Source organism: Morus notabilis, unplaced genomic scaffold (assembly GCF_000414095.1).
Source record: "Morus notabilis unplaced genomic scaffold, ASM41409v2 Scaffold404, whole genome shotgun sequence".
NCBI lineage: Eukaryota > Viridiplantae > Streptophyta > Magnoliopsida > Rosales > Moraceae > Morus > Morus notabilis.
Genome location: NW_010362549.1, coordinates 228325 through 245734, shown reverse-complemented (window position 1 = coordinate 245734; position 17410 = coordinate 228325). Strand labels below are relative to the sequence as shown.

At 32.4% G+C, this 17410-nt stretch overlaps 1 protein-coding gene across 1 annotated transcript; it reads left to right on the top strand.

Annotated features, from left to right (window-relative positions):
- The first annotated feature begins 514 nt into the window (after positions 1–514).
- LOC21406209 (rho GTPase-activating protein 3) lies at positions 515–4495 on the top strand. The gene is made up of 5 exons (XM_010102377.2): positions 515–1191; positions 2072–2192; positions 2333–2452; positions 3011–3241; positions 3703–4495. The coding sequence occupies exons 1-5, from the start codon at positions 677–679 to the stop codon at positions 4276–4278; spliced, it is 1563 nt and encodes a 520-aa protein (XP_010100679.1). The 5' UTR covers positions 515–676; the 3' UTR covers positions 4279–4495.
- Positions 4496–17410: the final 12915 nt, after the last annotated feature.

Genomic DNA, 17410 nt, shown 5'->3' with positions numbered 1-17410 from the left:
TATAACACAATTCATTGAAGCATAAATAAAATAACATATAAATACTTTATTTTTATAAATTTTTAATTTTAAATACATAATTAACATTAATATTTATATTGGAGATGGTTATAAGAAATAGGAAAATAGATAGAATTCGCTGGCAAGTGAATATTTCTCTAATTTAAAAATTGTTGAACGGACAAGGTTGATCTTTTTTGACACCAGAAGTGAGTAGCTTCCAAACCATACACTCACTCTTATGGGGTCTGGTTTTGTCAAGTAGCTATTTTTTTTTTCTTCTTCTTTCTTGTTTTTTTTTTTTTTTTTTTTTTTTTTTTTTTTTTTTTTTTTTTTTTTTTGCCCTTTGCTGCACTTCACTCATTTTCCCAGTTCTTCTCAGACAGGCAAAAACAATCAATGAATTATATTATCATGGACGAAACAGCACAAACGAAGAATACAAACAAAAAAGTAGAGCAAAATGTCTTCATCATCCTCATCACCATCATCATTCTCATTCATACCCTCCTCTTCTTCTTCTCAACCTTGTAATCATCATTCTCTCTCTCTCTCTCTCCCATCTCAAGCAACCCCTTTTTCCCTCTCAATATTAACCCCTTCTCTCTCTAGCTATCTTTCTCTCACATTGAAACACTCTGTTTTTTCTTCTTTTTTTGGGTGGAAAAGTGGAATAATGACTCGGCTTTTCCGATCCAAATCTTGCGGTCTCGTCGGACTTTCCGATCAGTTCAACACGGCCCCTCCGACACCAAATTTCATTAACGACGATGAAGACGACGACGACGACGAAGAAGAAGAAGAAGAAGAATTACAAGAAGAGCAAGAATTCGAGAACGGCGAGGAGGAAGACGAGGAAGAAGACGAGGCTCTGTGCATTAATCCAATATCGACGCCGTTTATATCTTCGACAGCAAAAAACAAGAACAACAAACAAGGTCGGCATTGCTGCCATGCAAATAGTAATAGTAATCATCAGTCTGCGATAATGGATATCGTTGTGGCGGCGCTGAGGAAGTCGATCGTGACATGCAGTGTGGAGAGAGAGGAGGTTTCTTCGTCGTCGTTGGACATCAGTTGGCCGACGGAGGTCCGGCATGTCTCGCACGTGACCTTCGACAGGTTCAATGGCTTCTTGGGTTTGCCCACTGAGCTCGAGCCTGAGCTTCCCAGAAGAATTCCTAGCGCCAGGTATGATTAGCCTTAATGGATTCTTCAATAGGGAATTCTTCTTTGCTTTTTTTTTTTTTTTTTTTTTTTTGGTCATCAATTCAGTAATTGTGGGCCTTTTCTTGTTCAATTTTGGGGAATTGGATTTTCCAAGAATTGCTTCTTCTTCTTCTTTTTTTTTTTTTTTTCCCTGTTTTAAACAACACGGATCGAATCCGCGACCTCTCCCGAAATTCCATCCCATCCGAACCCTCTTGATTCATAGTATTGGTCAGATTCTATTTTTCCCCCCTTCTTCTAAAAGATATGAGTTGCCCTCTGAAATTGTATGGGAGGTTTTTTTTTTTTTTTTTTTTCATTTTTTTTGAAGGGGTTGGTCTCTAATTAAGAGTATTTTTGGCGAGAAAACCAGATGACCAGTTATAATTTTAATAAAGATTACAAACCCACGGGAGAAAAATGAATGAAAATGATGGAGATTTGACGATGAAAAAGATTCTCTCAAGGAATGAATTTTGGGATTGTACCACTTCTGAGTATTTACTGATACTGTTTTTTTTTTTTCTTTTTTTTCTGAACAGTACTGATACTGTTTCTGGGTTATACTGTACCCATTGACAAAATTTCTTATTTATTTATTTATTTTCCCTGTTGTTGTTTAAAAGGTAATCATACAAAGAGTTTGGTGGAAGTGATTTCTTGTTTAATTGCTTGAATTTGACTTCACTCTACTTATTCCTGATTCCAGCCAAAAGCATTAATTCTGTCTTTTGACTAGTAAGCTTATAGTTGCTTTTTTCTTCTTTTGCTAAATTAAAAATAAGTACACATCTTAAAACACACTAGCTTGATATATATATATATATATTTATTTATTTTTCTTTCTTATAACGTGTATCAGTGTAAGCGTTTTTGGGGTTTCCGCACAGTCAATGCAGTGTACTTATGATGATAGAGGAAACAGTGTTCCAACAATACTTCTCATGATGCAAAAGCGTTTGTATTCAGGAGGAGGCCTTCAAGTAAGTTTCCACTATATATCTGCATTAGTTGCTACATGGAATTAAGTGATTAAGTGCTTCAAGTAAGTAATTAAGTGCTGCAAGTAAGTAATTAAGTGCGTCTCATTGCTGATTAAACAAAAAAATAAAAAAAAATGAAGGCAGAAGGGATATTTCGGTTAAATGCGGAGAATAGCCAAGAAGAGCTCGTCCGAGACCAATTGAACAGGGGTGTAGTGCCACATGGAATCGATGTTCACTGCTTAGCCGGTTTGATAAAGGTATCGAACTCTCAATGTTTTTATAATTTCTGTACCTACCAGAAATGTAACTTTAGGCCTCGCTCATTTTGTCGATTTGAGTTTAAAATTTAAATTTTACTACAGTAAAAAATTCTAAAAAACAATCATATTTAACTTTTTTATTACAATAAAAAATTCTCACATAAAGTCATATCTCAACTTGAATCAGCAAACTAAACGAGTCCTTAATATATACGTCTCTTCAAACATTTGTATGCCAAAATGTCAAACATTTCTATAAATGATTTGAAGGTTACTTTGTAGTGTGCCGATGTCAGTTATGATCGATTCCTGTAAACTAGATAACAAAGCGGAAAATAGAGAAGATTGCAGTATTTTGAAAATTTGGCTACAATTTTAACATTGAGCAAGAAACAAACTGCAAAATTTGGCAGTTCAGATATCTGTGAATTGGCCAATAGAATTCGCCATCAATGATTTGAAGGTTGTTTGATAGCCGAACCTTTTCTGCTAAATCTTTCTGTTCCTCTTTTATTCACTCTTACTAATAAGTGCGCCTCCAACCTTGCCTTTTAGGCATGGTTTAGGGAACTTCCTACCGGAGTACTTGATTCTCTCACGCCGGAACAGGTTATGCACTGCAACGCGGAAGAGGACTGCACCAAGCTCGTGAAGCTACTTCCTCCCACGGAAGCTTCTCTACTTGATTGGGCCATTAATTTGATGGCGGACGTGGTGCATCATGAACAATACAACAAGATGAACGTGCGCAACATCGCCATGGTTTTTGCGCCTAACATGACTCAGGTCTCTTGTTTTTTCTACGCCCAATTCTGTTCCTCCCTTTTTTTTTTCCGCCTACATGCAAGATTTCCATAGATGATTGCTAATAGCTTCCAATGCTTTCAAAACTTCACTCTTGGAGTTTCAAAAGAAGCCAAGCTTGTTATAGGACTATCTGTGTTGATGTATTTTACTTCCTATAACTTTGTCTGATTTTATCAATGTGACTGTCTAGTGTGTAGTCTATCACTACTTGTATCGATCTTCTTGACAGTAAGGAAATTGCTTCACTGTTTAGATGTTGTGGCTAAAATAGTTGGTTTTGGTTGAAGAATGATTGATCAATTCTGCTAAAACTATCAAGTCTGTTTTCTTACATTGGCTTGGATCGATTCTTATCGGTAGTTTTTAAGATGAAGGATGAATCTTATTGGTTTGCAAAAACATTGCATTCTATGGAAATGGACTAAACATGTTGTTTTCAGATGGCAGATCCACTGACCGCACTGATTCATGCTGTGCAAGTTATGAACTTCCTCAAGACACTGATCTTGAAGACAATACGGGAGAGAGAGGAATCGCCTAGCAAGCCTCGGTTATTCTCTTCATTCTCGAAACTTCCCACTAAAATGAAGTACGTCTCTTCTTCAGATTCAAAGAAAGATCAATCGACAGACCAAAATTCAGACACTTGTGCAGTTAAGCAGCCTGACACTGGTAACAAACTGGGAACGACCACCTTGGACAGTCTAGAACCGGGTATTGATGAGAAACTCTGGTGTTCTCAGATAAAGAGCGACAATGATGAAGATGAAGACGAAGATGATACTAAATCGAGATCGGATAGCAGCATAACAACATCTGCTCATGGTTTTGGAATGAGAGAGAGTGAATGCAAAGGCAGTGGATATGAAAGTGGAGATTGGCTAAGTTTGAGGAAAGGAGTGAGGAAGCTTTGCAGGCACCCTGTCTTTCAGTTGAATAAGCCTGCAAAGAAGACTGCAACCCTTGGCATTGTAAATAGTAATACTAGGGAACGGGGCGGAGCAGCTTGGGCATAGCAGCAACGCCGCCGACAACACTAGCTACCCGTTGCTCATGCGACGTTGAGTCTGTATTCTATTGGGATTTGCGATGATAGTACTAGATTTGGGTGTTTGATTTGTAAGTGTAGCCCAGTTAATGTTGTTCAAACATGTTTGGAAAAAGTACTAACTAAGAATAGAGACCTCTAGTGGAAATGATGTATACATAGAGAGTGTGTGTCAAGACTCTTTTCAAGGGACAACTTTGTATGATTGTATTGATAATTTTGTGCCTTTCTTAATAACAATGTTGAGAGTTTTGATTCAAGAGAAGAGAGCATGGAGTCCAATTTGATTTTTAAAGGACCCTAAAAATTTATTATAGTATAATTTCCTTTTGTTTTACTAGTTATGGACTATTTAATTGTTTCGATCACCATAGATTGTGGTAAGAAAAGTTCGATGGATGACTTGGAATTAGGGGTGTAAGAATTCAAGCCGAACCCGACGGACCCGTCCGAGCTGACCCTATCTACTCGAAAATAGTGGGATTTTTTTTTACAGTAGCAATAATGCCCAACCCGCAAAGTGCGGGTAGGGTCACGGGGCAGATCAAAAAACCCGATATTGCCCCTACTCGGCCGAATTTATCAGCACAAGGAAAGAAATCAGCCCAATTTCAACGTTTTCTTTAGCTCAATTCTAACGTTTTCTTTGACCAAGCCCAATTCTAACGTGAAGGCCCCAAATCCTAACATTTTCTCTGCCCAATAATAATGGGCTTAATTGCAAGAACCCCACCGTGAAGGCTCAATCCGACCAACCCAGTCACCCTGAGTCTACCCGAGGTAATCTAAAGGGTTACAGGTTTGTTGGTTTAAAGAAGTGTTGCGGCCCAAATCTTTTTTAGCCCACACATTACAGCTCGGCCCAATTTCAGGCCCAAGGCCGATCCTACCCAGCTGACTTACTACTTGGAATTTTGACATCGAATACTTGGAATTATCCACTCATTGCATAATCCCATAGTATAAGCAAAATTCTGCTTGTGTCCTTTCAATATTAAAATTTATAACTATGTCCATGTCTAGTAAATATTTGTTGATACCCTTTTTTGTACCAGACTTTTTCCTAAGGCCCAAATTCAATATTCCATCCATGCTTTATTTATGGACCCAAATCACGTTCGAGGAATCTTATAGGCCGCGGTTTTCGACCTAAGGGAAGAGAGGAGGAGATAAAAAAATCTCTCGGTGATGGACGTGCTGAGAAGATCTCATTTGTGCGGAGGAGACATTGCACGCGTGGGGAGATCAACATCCACCAACTTTTTTTTCCCCTTCATTTGGGTGGATTTTTTTTTTTTTTTTTTTTGGTGTTTTTTGTTTTTCACCCTAAGAGATAGAAGGAGATCACCAAATCTCTCGGTGATGGACGTGTAGAGAAGCTCTCATCCACAATGGTTGTGCAGAAGAGATCTCCCCTCATTGGGAGATCGACATATTCTTTTGGATCTTTTTAGTGCTTTTGTGTGTGTTTTTTTTTTTTTTTTTTTTTTTTTTTTTTTTTTTTGTTTTTTTTTTTTTTTTTTTTTTTTTTTTTTTTTTTTGTGGTGATTCTTGTGATATTTTTAAGCATTCAGTGAGAAAACCGGCAATAACACGATCGAGAATTGTCGTTACTGGCAGTTTCCAACCAATGACTAAAATATCATACTGAGTTATCAACGATCTCCATATGGGGACTATAAAGTATCAAGATAGGATACTGGTAGTCATTGGTTGTAGGAATTTTAAGTATTCCGACACAATGTGATACCTCCAGTATCATGATAGGATAATAGAAGTCGCCGCATTTTAGAATTTTCAGTATCACGATGGGATACCTCTAAGTATCATGATATAATATTAACGATCACAGTGGCTATATATTTGGTATTCTAAATACGATAACACGACATTCTTTACATATGCTTTTTTCTCTTGACATAAATCAAAGGAATTTTTCTTAAGTCTCCAATGCGATAAATTATAGAAGTGAATAAAGGAATACCACGTTTAAAGAATTGATATTCAAAATATACCTTTTTTTGGGTAAGATAATTAAATGAATAACTAGACATCTGGCACCCAACTTGTGTTACAAAATGTATTTTAGTTCTTGGGACCTTATTTAAGGTTTTGAGCCAAAACCCAGGCCAAAGTCTACATCATTACCACCTGTTTCTTTCTCTTAGTTTAATTAAGTCAACAACCATTTTGATAATTAATTAAGTCGACAACATTGGTTTCCTTTTCCTTCCCGTTTTGTAAGAAAACACGATACTATAAAGGCTATTCCAGAACCAAAACGATTGATTTCAAAAGGCGCATACCGAGAAACATGTGAAAACATTTCCAAATCAAAACCAAACCAACTTTTTATTCTTTTAAAACGACCTCCATATTTCTTTAAAGTATTGTTTTAATAGATTAGCAAAAAGTATTGTCTTAATAATGAAGTGGTTAATAGTAAAGAATATGTGTCAGCTTCTATAGAATCAAAACTTAAAATGAATGATGTTGTGGGGGAAAAAAGAAAAAGAAAAATCAGCTTAAAATGGATGAAACATATCATAATGTAACTGCACTATGTTTTCCCTATTTAGCATTGTTTCTTCGTTGTTGTTTTTCAGATTAACGTCGTTTCTAATTTTTTTTTTCTCATAATAATGTTTCTTGTCGTTATGATTCTTAGTTATGTAGTTTTCCTAATTTTATGTCGTCTTACTTCTTTTGGCTGTTTTAGATGTCGTTTTCATTTTCGTCAATTTTGTTTTGACTTTCTGCTATTTATGGATGTCGTTTCCACACACACACACACACGCCCTTATTTATGATGTCGTTTTCATGAGTTATGTCTTCTTTCGACATGGTGTCGTTTCTATGCTGTTGTCATGTCTCATATTCATGCCGTTTTCTAGTTAGTGTAGTTTATCATAGATGTTTTCCTTTTTCACATTAATGTCGTTTTCAAGTTGTTATCGCTTCCTCATTTATTTTTTTCCTTATTTATGCTATTTTTATGTTATTTTTGTAGTTTCAGAACTCGTATTTAAATCTTGTCGTTTTGCAGCTGCGATAGATCTTTATGTGGATTTTTTTTTTTTATGATGAAGTTTCCAATTTTCATGTTACTTTGTGTCGTTTCTTCGTTGTTATAGTCTTCATATTACTGCTCTTTTTTTGTTCGTGATGACTCTGATCCTTATTAGTTGTAGGTTCTTTTTATTTTTATTTTTATTTTTGTTTTGCTATATTCATGTTGTTTTCTTTTTTGTTTCTTAGATTTGTAGTTGCTATCATTTTGTCGCTTAGATGTTTTCTTACAGTTTTCTTGCCGTTTCTGGTGTAGACATCTTTTTTCTATCCCGATTTCCCCTTTTTCAATGATTTCCTATTTTCATGTTGTGTGATTAGAAAAATACATATACTTATTTGACTTAAAAAATACATGAGATCACAACGTCAGCAATTATGAAAACACAAAATAAAATTTTGAAGATTTCTAATTTACGTTTTCTTTAAAATGAAGTTAATATTGATTTGACAGATATATTTGAAACTCGATTTAGGTGGCGATGCCTCGATGGTCACACCCCCACCTTAAGATTGGCATTTTGTGTCAAATTGTCAAATATACCGGACATTTAAATTTTAAAAATAATAATTGTGCACCGAGTAATAAACATGCAACATAATTCATCCATTTCTGTTATTTTAGTATGACGTCCCTATCTTCTTTTAGAAACCACCAAGTTTTGTTTGCGCGCAATTCAATAGAAAAAAGTTAAAACTACTCCCACAAGTAAAATCTAATTGCATTCTAATTAAAATATTACGCCTATAATTAATGCCCCAACAATGAAACAGACTTGATTCTTTGACGCTTATTAGTGGAAGAATATAATTCAATATTCATGACAATATATGCAAGTTCTTTTTTTTATTTTTTTTTATGGAATAGTCGTAGTAATTCTATAATACAAATCCTTATAATATTTAATTGTACGAGGTGGGTGATCTCTTTGACCAAAGCAAGAAAAAGATGCCGCCTCCATGCAAGCAGTAGTTTCCTTAATACTATATAATTTCTTTCCCCACTTGAAACAATATTTGATTACTATTGAAGTATTGGGCCATTGAACAAAACTTTTCCGTGTTACTTTTAGTTTGAGTTTTTAATATTTAAAGTTCTAGCACTGCTATCCTTAATTCTTATAAAGAAGAAAAAAGGGAATATAACTTTTTCTCTTCTTCTTAATTTTTTTTCTTTTTTTCTTTTAAAAAAAAATCATACTCTCTCACTTTCAGCATATGGCATACCATTTTTATTTAATATAATTGTGTCACCCTGGCGGTAATGTATCATATGACACCTATTATATACACACACATGTGCGTTTGTGTGTAGGTTACATGCATGGCAGTACCATGTGGCTACCACATCATATATTAGCTTTTAAATACAAGGGGCCAAAAAAAAAAAAAAAGGCACGGCCAATTAATATTGGCCATCCTTCGATTGGCAGGTTTGTAATATAGCGCATATGCGAAATATAGTTTTTGATGATTTGGATCTCTTATCCAACACGAAAGTTTCAATTTTCAAGCAGAAAACAATAGAAATTAAAGATAGAAATTTCATTGAAAGATTTTTTTCTAAAGATGACCTGAAAGGAATATGCATAGTACGTACAAGACAAATTACTCAATCTGTCAATCATATAGACATTGATTAATTGATGAGCAAGAGGGAAATAAATGGCGTCCTTTTTGGGTCCAAATCAACCTATGTATGATTCTGAAGTAGTGGACATATTTATATCTAGCTAGGTAGCCCCATGCATTTATGTATATATTTATGTACGTGTGTGTGTGTATATATATACACACACACACACACACACATATACATACTGAAGTGATGTGATCTGGTATATGGCAAAATGCATGCCATGCAAAATGTGGTGAACTAATAATAATAATACGTCTCATTACATTGAAAATGATGGGTGCTGAAGCGCACAAGTAAATGGTGCATTTGATGAGAAATATTTGGCCTGATAAGTACATTATACAATTAGCAAAAGGTGATTGCAAATTATTTGTCCATGGAGCTTGTTTCCAGGAAATTTCCTGGCGACAGAGATAGAGAAAAAAAAATAGTAATAATAACAGAAGGTACGTAGGTACATGTGTATCTATCTGTTAGCTAGGGTGAGTTATAATGATGTTGATTCTCCTCATGCAGTCCATGTTTAGAAACCTGAAATATATTCCAAGAATGACATAAACATAAATTCTTTGAGGAGAAGGGTTGAAATTCAACATCTTATAATTTAACTACTTTTGTTGCACAAAATGTGGAAATTAGGGGGATCAATTTGATTGAGTAAATTGATTTCCGCTGCTTAATTATAGTTAGCACATACATATATACGAGCTTATTTGGCTCGTTGGTTCAAATGATTTGAATTAAAAAGTTCAAATGAACCAGCGTTTGGCAAGTATTTTTAACGCTTGTACAAACCAGTGATTTGATATTTTCAATTAAAAAAAAATCTCAAACTCAAAAAGTTTAAATTATGACGTTTCAAACCCACGAGCCAAACGAGCGGAGTAATTCCGATCCCCATCCCCCGCCCCTACCACAACACCAATAAGAAAAAACATGTACACACATATAGTTTATAAAAAGCAAAGTTTTGCCATGTACTTTCTAGCTAGGTCACATTGGTAAATATAGTGACGAAACAATAAGTTGAGGACCCAAAAAGTGATCAAACAATATTAGTAAAAAGAAGGCATTTAAACAATCTATCCTGGTGGATTAGCACACAAAAAAAAAGCCATCTATCCTGGTGCCAGTATTATAGAGTAGAGTACTAACAAATTTACTATTACAAGTTGTGAAAGTTTGCAACTATCTCTTCGTACTCCTCATAAAGATGTTTCGGACGGGCTAATTATGCAGCTACATAGTCATAAAAAAAAATCAATATCAGAAGGTCCTGAATCACATTAATGCGTAGCTAGGCCCCACAGAATATATAATTAAGCTCAAGCATTTTTTTTTTCATGCAGTATAATATAGTTAAACCAAGAACCGTGGTTAAAAATGTCCACTTTTAGTGTCACGCCAAAAATCTACATTAAATTTTTTTTTACTAATGATAATTAGCATTAGTTTTGTTATAGTGGTAGTAATTTAATTTCAGTGGTTGGATGATTAAAAGAATGATGATCTAAGTCGTTGAAATAATTTTTTTCAACTATTCTTTTTTAAATTGATGAAATAGTTTTTTTTTTTTTTCATTATCTAATGACTGAAATTTTGTGTTAAATAACTTTAGTCCATAGTTTTACATATGCGTTAAATTTCGTCCGAAGAACCAAGCCAATGCATGCTAGTACTACAAATGTACTCACCTAATAAAAACAGGCAGGTTTGCGAATCAATAATGTAGGCGATATAAGTTTAATAATTGGGCCTTCAGACAAATACTAGAATGACAAGGATATGGTGATTTAATAATATAGTTTTTTTTAAAAATATTTATCCTTATCAACGACCGGCCGGACAGACATTAATGGTTAGAGAAAGGATAATTAATTAAGAAAGCAGTTTAAAAACATTCCTGGAAGGGTATGTTAAAAAGCTTACGTGGAGCTCATTTAAAATATGAATCGTGTCGAGTACTTGCATGCCCTTTTGCGATTAAGCATCATATATATATAAACAGCTTGTGATTAGGGTTAACTGAAAGGATAAGTAGTAATTGTTCATGTTTGTATACATATGTGTGTGTGTGTGTGTGTGTGTACACATATTAAAGAAGGTTCGTGATTAGGTTTTCCACGTATTAGTTCCCGCATATCATTGTTATTTGTTACATACATATGTAGTGTACATATATATAATATATATATACACACACACATATACATATTTATACACTACAGTAGATATAAGTGGTTTTCAGTGATTTGATTGTGAGCAACACTGCTCGATTTGTCTTATACATCAGTATACGGTATACGTAAAAAAATTTCAAGCAAGGAAATAGAACACTATAGCGATATGATAGAAATTCTATGTTATTTTTTTAAAAATTTTTTTTTTTTTTTTTTTTTTTTTTTTTTTTTTTTTTTATACCTTTTCATTGTAATATAATTTTGATCAGAATAAAGGTTTAGAAAATATGTAATATCAGTGGAGATACTCCACTGTCGAAAATTCTTAGACAAGTAGTTATTCTAAAAGTTAATATCAATGTGTCTTTTTCAAAATTTAATAAGTCTCGTCAATATTGTGGTATTTATTTCTTCCCCCCACAGGCTATAAGCATAGCCAGGTCCCAAAACAATTTCATGTATTTATTTTAAATATTCTTTGTTTTTTTCCTAAATTGAAAGAAGGAAAAAAGGAATAAGAAAGCAATATATCATATTGATCTACTTATGTCGACAAATAGCCAGCATTTCATTCACTTAGTAACATTCAGTAGTAAGTACGAAATGAAACGAAATGTAAGGAAATGAAAGAATGCTTTTTTTTTTTTTTTTTGAGATAAAATGAAAGACTTCTGTCATCATTAAATTGCGTAAAGTTATATGTACCAATATCGTGGTCCTGTTAATTACTTATAACCGACAACTAACAGAGCAATGTTCAATTTGGATTCTTCAGATATTTCATACCTTGCAGTATATATCTTTCCATGCACTATATACTACGAGTATAAATTAAACTTAGAACAAGTTAATTAATTATTAGATTATTCCGCCAATTGATCATTGGATCAGCAACTCCTTATTTCCCATCGATAAATTAAATTAACCATGAACAAATAAGTAACCAAGGAAGCCATGTCGCTAGTCATAGTAAGTAATGAAAAAATTGATGAAATTACCGTAGAGTGTAAGAGTCTGAATTTTAACTTTTATTCTTAATTAGTACATTTTTAACTACTATAATTACTTGATGAAAAAAGATATTAACTAAGAGTATTACGTAAAAGTCCGGACTCATACAATTTAACGGGTATTCCCTCATATAATTTACTAAAAAAATGTCCCTAGTTATGTATAAAGTTTCGTTATGAAGACTTCAATCATATAATTGTGAAGTATCATATTGTTATTTATATATGGCTTTATATCGCCAGTCAAGTACCACACAAGGAACGGAGATATAAGAATTGGGATAACTTTTCATTTTTTTGTTCCCATTGTTATTTAAATTCGTAGGAGAGAGGTATTTTACACAGCGCGATTAGATCAAAAGTGCTTCTGTGACTTTACTTAAATATGCTTTTCTGTTTTTGTTCAAAATTTCTTAAACTTTCTGACAGTTTCTGATTGCGGTGCATTAGTCACTTGTATATATCTCAAGTGTTAATCGCCAATGAAAAACGAAGTAATCTTAATCTCATCAAGCTTGGATATTATAATGGATCTACCTACACGATCAATATATACTAATTCAAAAACATTAAGAGGAAAAAAGAATTCAAAAACATCATGGCTTTTCATAGACCTTCACAGAAAATAGGGCTTGGACATCTTTTCCTCTAAAACGATAATTTGAAAATAAGAACAAAAGAATTTTTGTATGGTTGGATAATTCATCTACGTCTTTAAATCATGAACACTATTTTATTTTTCATGAATTCTCTGATAATTTACAATGACATGAATATACATAGGGATTAGTTTACAAAAATATATACAAGCTGCCAATAAGTGATAATTTTCCCTAATTAGGTAAGCTTTCTAAATTTCCTTAAACCAATCGAGTGACACCTAATAACAGCTATCTCTTCGGACTCTTCCTAAAGATGTTTTCAAAAGGCTAATTATGTAGCTACCTAGTCATCACAAAACCAATATCAGAAGCTCCTGAATCACACTAATGCGTAGCTACCCCCAGAATATATAAATAAGCTCATACATTTTTTTTTTTTTTTTTTCATATAGTATAATATAGCTAACCTAAGAACCGTAGTTAAAAATGTCCATTTTTAGTGTCACTTCAAAAATCTGCATTAAAAAGTTTTTTACGTCAATTTCTTTTAAATAATATTAATTAACATTAATTTTGGTATAGTGGCAGTTTAATTTCAGTGATTGGATGATTTAAAAAAAAATGATGATGTGAGACGTTGAAATAAATTTTTTCAACTTTAAAAGTTGACATTTTTTAAATGGATGAAATAGTTTTCTTTCATTATTTAGTGGCTGAAATTTTCTGTAATTAAATAACTTTAGCCCATAGATTTGCATATTGATTTTCGTCCGAAGAACTAATGCAATGCATGCTAGTACTACGAATGTACGTCCTTAATCATACAAGTTTAATAACTAATATATGGACCTTCAGACATGCATAGTAGAATAAAAAGGATATGGTGATTGAATAATATAATTCCTGGGTATGATTGCTTAATTAAATAGCTTGCCTGGAGCTCATTTGAAATTATAATCATGTCGACTACTTGCCTTTTTTTGCGATTAAGCATCATGTACATACACAACTTAATTGTAATTAGGGTTAATGAAAGGATAAGTAGTATTAATCGTCAATGAAAATAACGAAGTACTCCTATAATCTCATCGAGCTTTGATATTAATGGGTCCACCTACATGATAAATACATACTAATTCAAAAACATCATGGCCTTATAGCCCTTCGACAAAAATAGGGCTTGGATTAATTTCTTCTAAACAAGATTCAATACGAGTAGAATGAAGATTGACTTCTAATTAATAAGCCTAGGCGTCCTACCTTAACTAGTCCATACATAGATTCGCGTTTACATATATTAATGGCATAAGTTATAACTTGAACTTAAATGGTAAAGATATATGTCTTTTAATTTTACTTCTATGGCACATCATATACAGATAAACTTAATTCAAATATCTAAACCATCATATCCATATTATGTTTGAAGCAGTATATACATTTTTTTTAATAGGTAACTTGTATTCTAAATTAAAGAAAGACACAGTAATATTGACTTCAGTATACTTACTCCCAACTAGAGATCGATTTCCACCAATCACATCGGTTTCCACCAATGATGCGCGCACAAAGGGTGATAAAACGTGCGCCTAATTTTCTCAATGAAAAAATATATAGGTGAACAAAGTATCAAACACTCAACAGGCTCTATTATACAAACCTCGACAGTCGTTGGAAAAATTGGTCAAGAGAAAAGAATCTACAACATTGAAGTTATTACAAACACTGCAAGGAAACAACTCTCGTAGGAAAAACCTTAGAAAAATAAACTAAATAACGCTGAAGCGAAGATATCCCATCACGCTTATATTGGATAAAAACAAAATAAAAAGGAGAGATATCACCATGGTTTGAAGAAGACAAACACGACCACCACCAAAGAACTTCATCTCTCCGACAAACTGGGCCTGTTCTTCGCTCACCGATTCCGACTTCCACCAGCCACGATCTCAGCCCGCGAAGGCCGCGGACCACGAACCACCCTGACCTAGCCAATCATTCTCAAGCAATATATGGTTCCCTCCATTGCAAACCGAAAGTGTGCGCGGCCGCCTCCACTACAATCTAGGGCTTTTGAATTTTAAAGCAACTCAAACCTCAATATATAGCTAACAGAGATAATTAGCTGAATTTAGTCCTGTACATTTTACTTGAAAGTAGTAAATAAGTTTATTTCCAAGACAACTGAAATCAACACATACCGCTAACTAGAAATAAGCCGCTTAAACAAGATGGATCGTAGCTTTCATGATCATGTCCTATGCTGATCAACATGTCACTGGTCCCCATAGTCGTCTGTGTATCTTTCCTTAATCTTTTCTCAATAACTAATATGACGTTTGTTTCTTATATTTGTCCATGATTCTGAATTATGATTCATGATTTTCTATACAGTATTTTCTCTCACAAAAAATACACGTAAAATGAGAATGGTTCTAAATAATGATTCTGAATACATAAACCAATGTCCTCTAAGTTTCAATCTGTTTCGTCGCATTGCGATTTTGAACTCTGCCCTGTGACGAAACTTTTTATTTTCCACCATTTTTCTTTTAACTTTTTGCTTTCTTTTAAAAAAAAAAAAAATTCTCCCACCCCCTTTTTTCTTTTTCTTTTAATTATCTCTCCTTTTTACAATCTGATCTATTTTGCTCTATAATACATTTTTCATTTCTTGTCTTCCTCAGTTTTTTTTTTTTTCATTTTTATCTTTTTTCTTATTATACATTGTTATCTATTTTGCTCTATAATACATTTATACAAAAATCTTTGTCACATGTTTTAACTCATCCTATCATTGAATAAAAAGATATATAAGGTTTAGGTAATAATCATGCTTGGCTTAAGCGATCTTGATTAAAAAATTAAAATATAGTTATGAGAGCTGCCTTAGTGGTAATATTATAAGCAAATAGTAGTATGTGATCAATAATAATAATAATAAGGATAATAGTAATGATAATAATAATAATAATAATAATAAAAATAATAATAACAATAATAAGAATAATAAGAATAAGAATAAGAATAATAATAACAACAATAATAATAACAGGAATAATAATAATAATAATGATGTTTTTTTTAATAATAATAATAATAACAGGAATAATAATAATAATAATAATAATAATAATAATAATAGTAGTAGTAGTAATAGTAATAATAGTAATAGTAATAATAATAATAGTAATAATAATAATAGTAGTAGTAATAGTAATAATAGTAATAGTAGTAATAATAGTAGTAAAATAATAGTAATAATAATAATAGTAATAGTAGTAGTAGTAATAGTAATAGTAATAATAATAATAGTAGTAGTAGTAGTAATAGTAATAATAGTAGTAGTAGTAATAGTAATAATAATAGTAATAGTAATAATAGTAACAGTAATACTAATAGTAGTAATAATAATAATAGTAATAGTAATAGTAGTAACAATAATAATAGTAACAGTAATAGTAGTAATAGTAATAGTAATAGTAGTAATAGTAATAATAGTAGTAGTAATAGTAGTCATAATAATAGTAGTAGTAATAATAGTAATAGTAGTCATCATAATAATAATAATAATAATAATAATAATAATAATAATAATAATAATAATCATCATCATAATAATAATAATAATAATAATAATAATAATAATAATAATCATCATCATCATAATCAAATAGTACTAAACTTGAATCCACAAATAGTACTAAACTTGAATCCACGTGATCATAAGGGCGCGTTTGGAATTCGTTTCAAAATAATTTTATTTTTTGTATGAAAATGAAAATGAAAATGTTTTCAATCTTAGACCGAAATCATTTTTAAAAATGCATTTGGTAGTTTTATTAAGAGATTATTTTCAGTGTAAAAACCCCCCATTAATATATATTTTTCTCTCTCTCTGCTCGAGAGAGGAGAAAATGAAAACAAAAAATGAAAAATGACTAAAAGTCATTTTTCATTTCTCTTTCAGTTTACACTAAATCAAAAAATCATTTTCATTTCCCTTTTTGTCTTTATTGCGTCAAACGTCGTTTTAGAAACGTTTTCATTTTTTCTTTTTTGAAAAATGTAAAAAATAAAAACGAGATCAATTCTAAACACGGCCAGTTTCTTAGCACTTAACGCCCACTCTTTTCTTGTGCATTTTGTGTGTGTGTGTACACAATTACTATAAGAAATTATATTTAACATGATATGACGATTCATATAAAATTATGCCAAACGTACTACAATATATTAATAAGCTATATATATATATAAATGTGCATGCTAAGTAAATTGCATGTATTAAATCATAAAAGAAAATGTAATGTATTTATTAAGTGATGTATATGTGACGACTTGCGCTCTTGCGGCGCGATCGCCATCCTTATACTACTAGGCTGAATTATAGTCTAATCCATTATTCATTTCTAGACTATCATCTCTTTAAATTACGTTCATACACGAGTAATTTTTTTTCTTTACTTTAACCCTCAGGTTCTTAACATGTTATGTCGTTATGCTAATAACATATCTTGCTATTACTTTAAGGATTCGGATATCAAACTAGTCCCCAGAAACTTGTCTTAACTTATTACAGTCCGTTGTTCTTTACTAA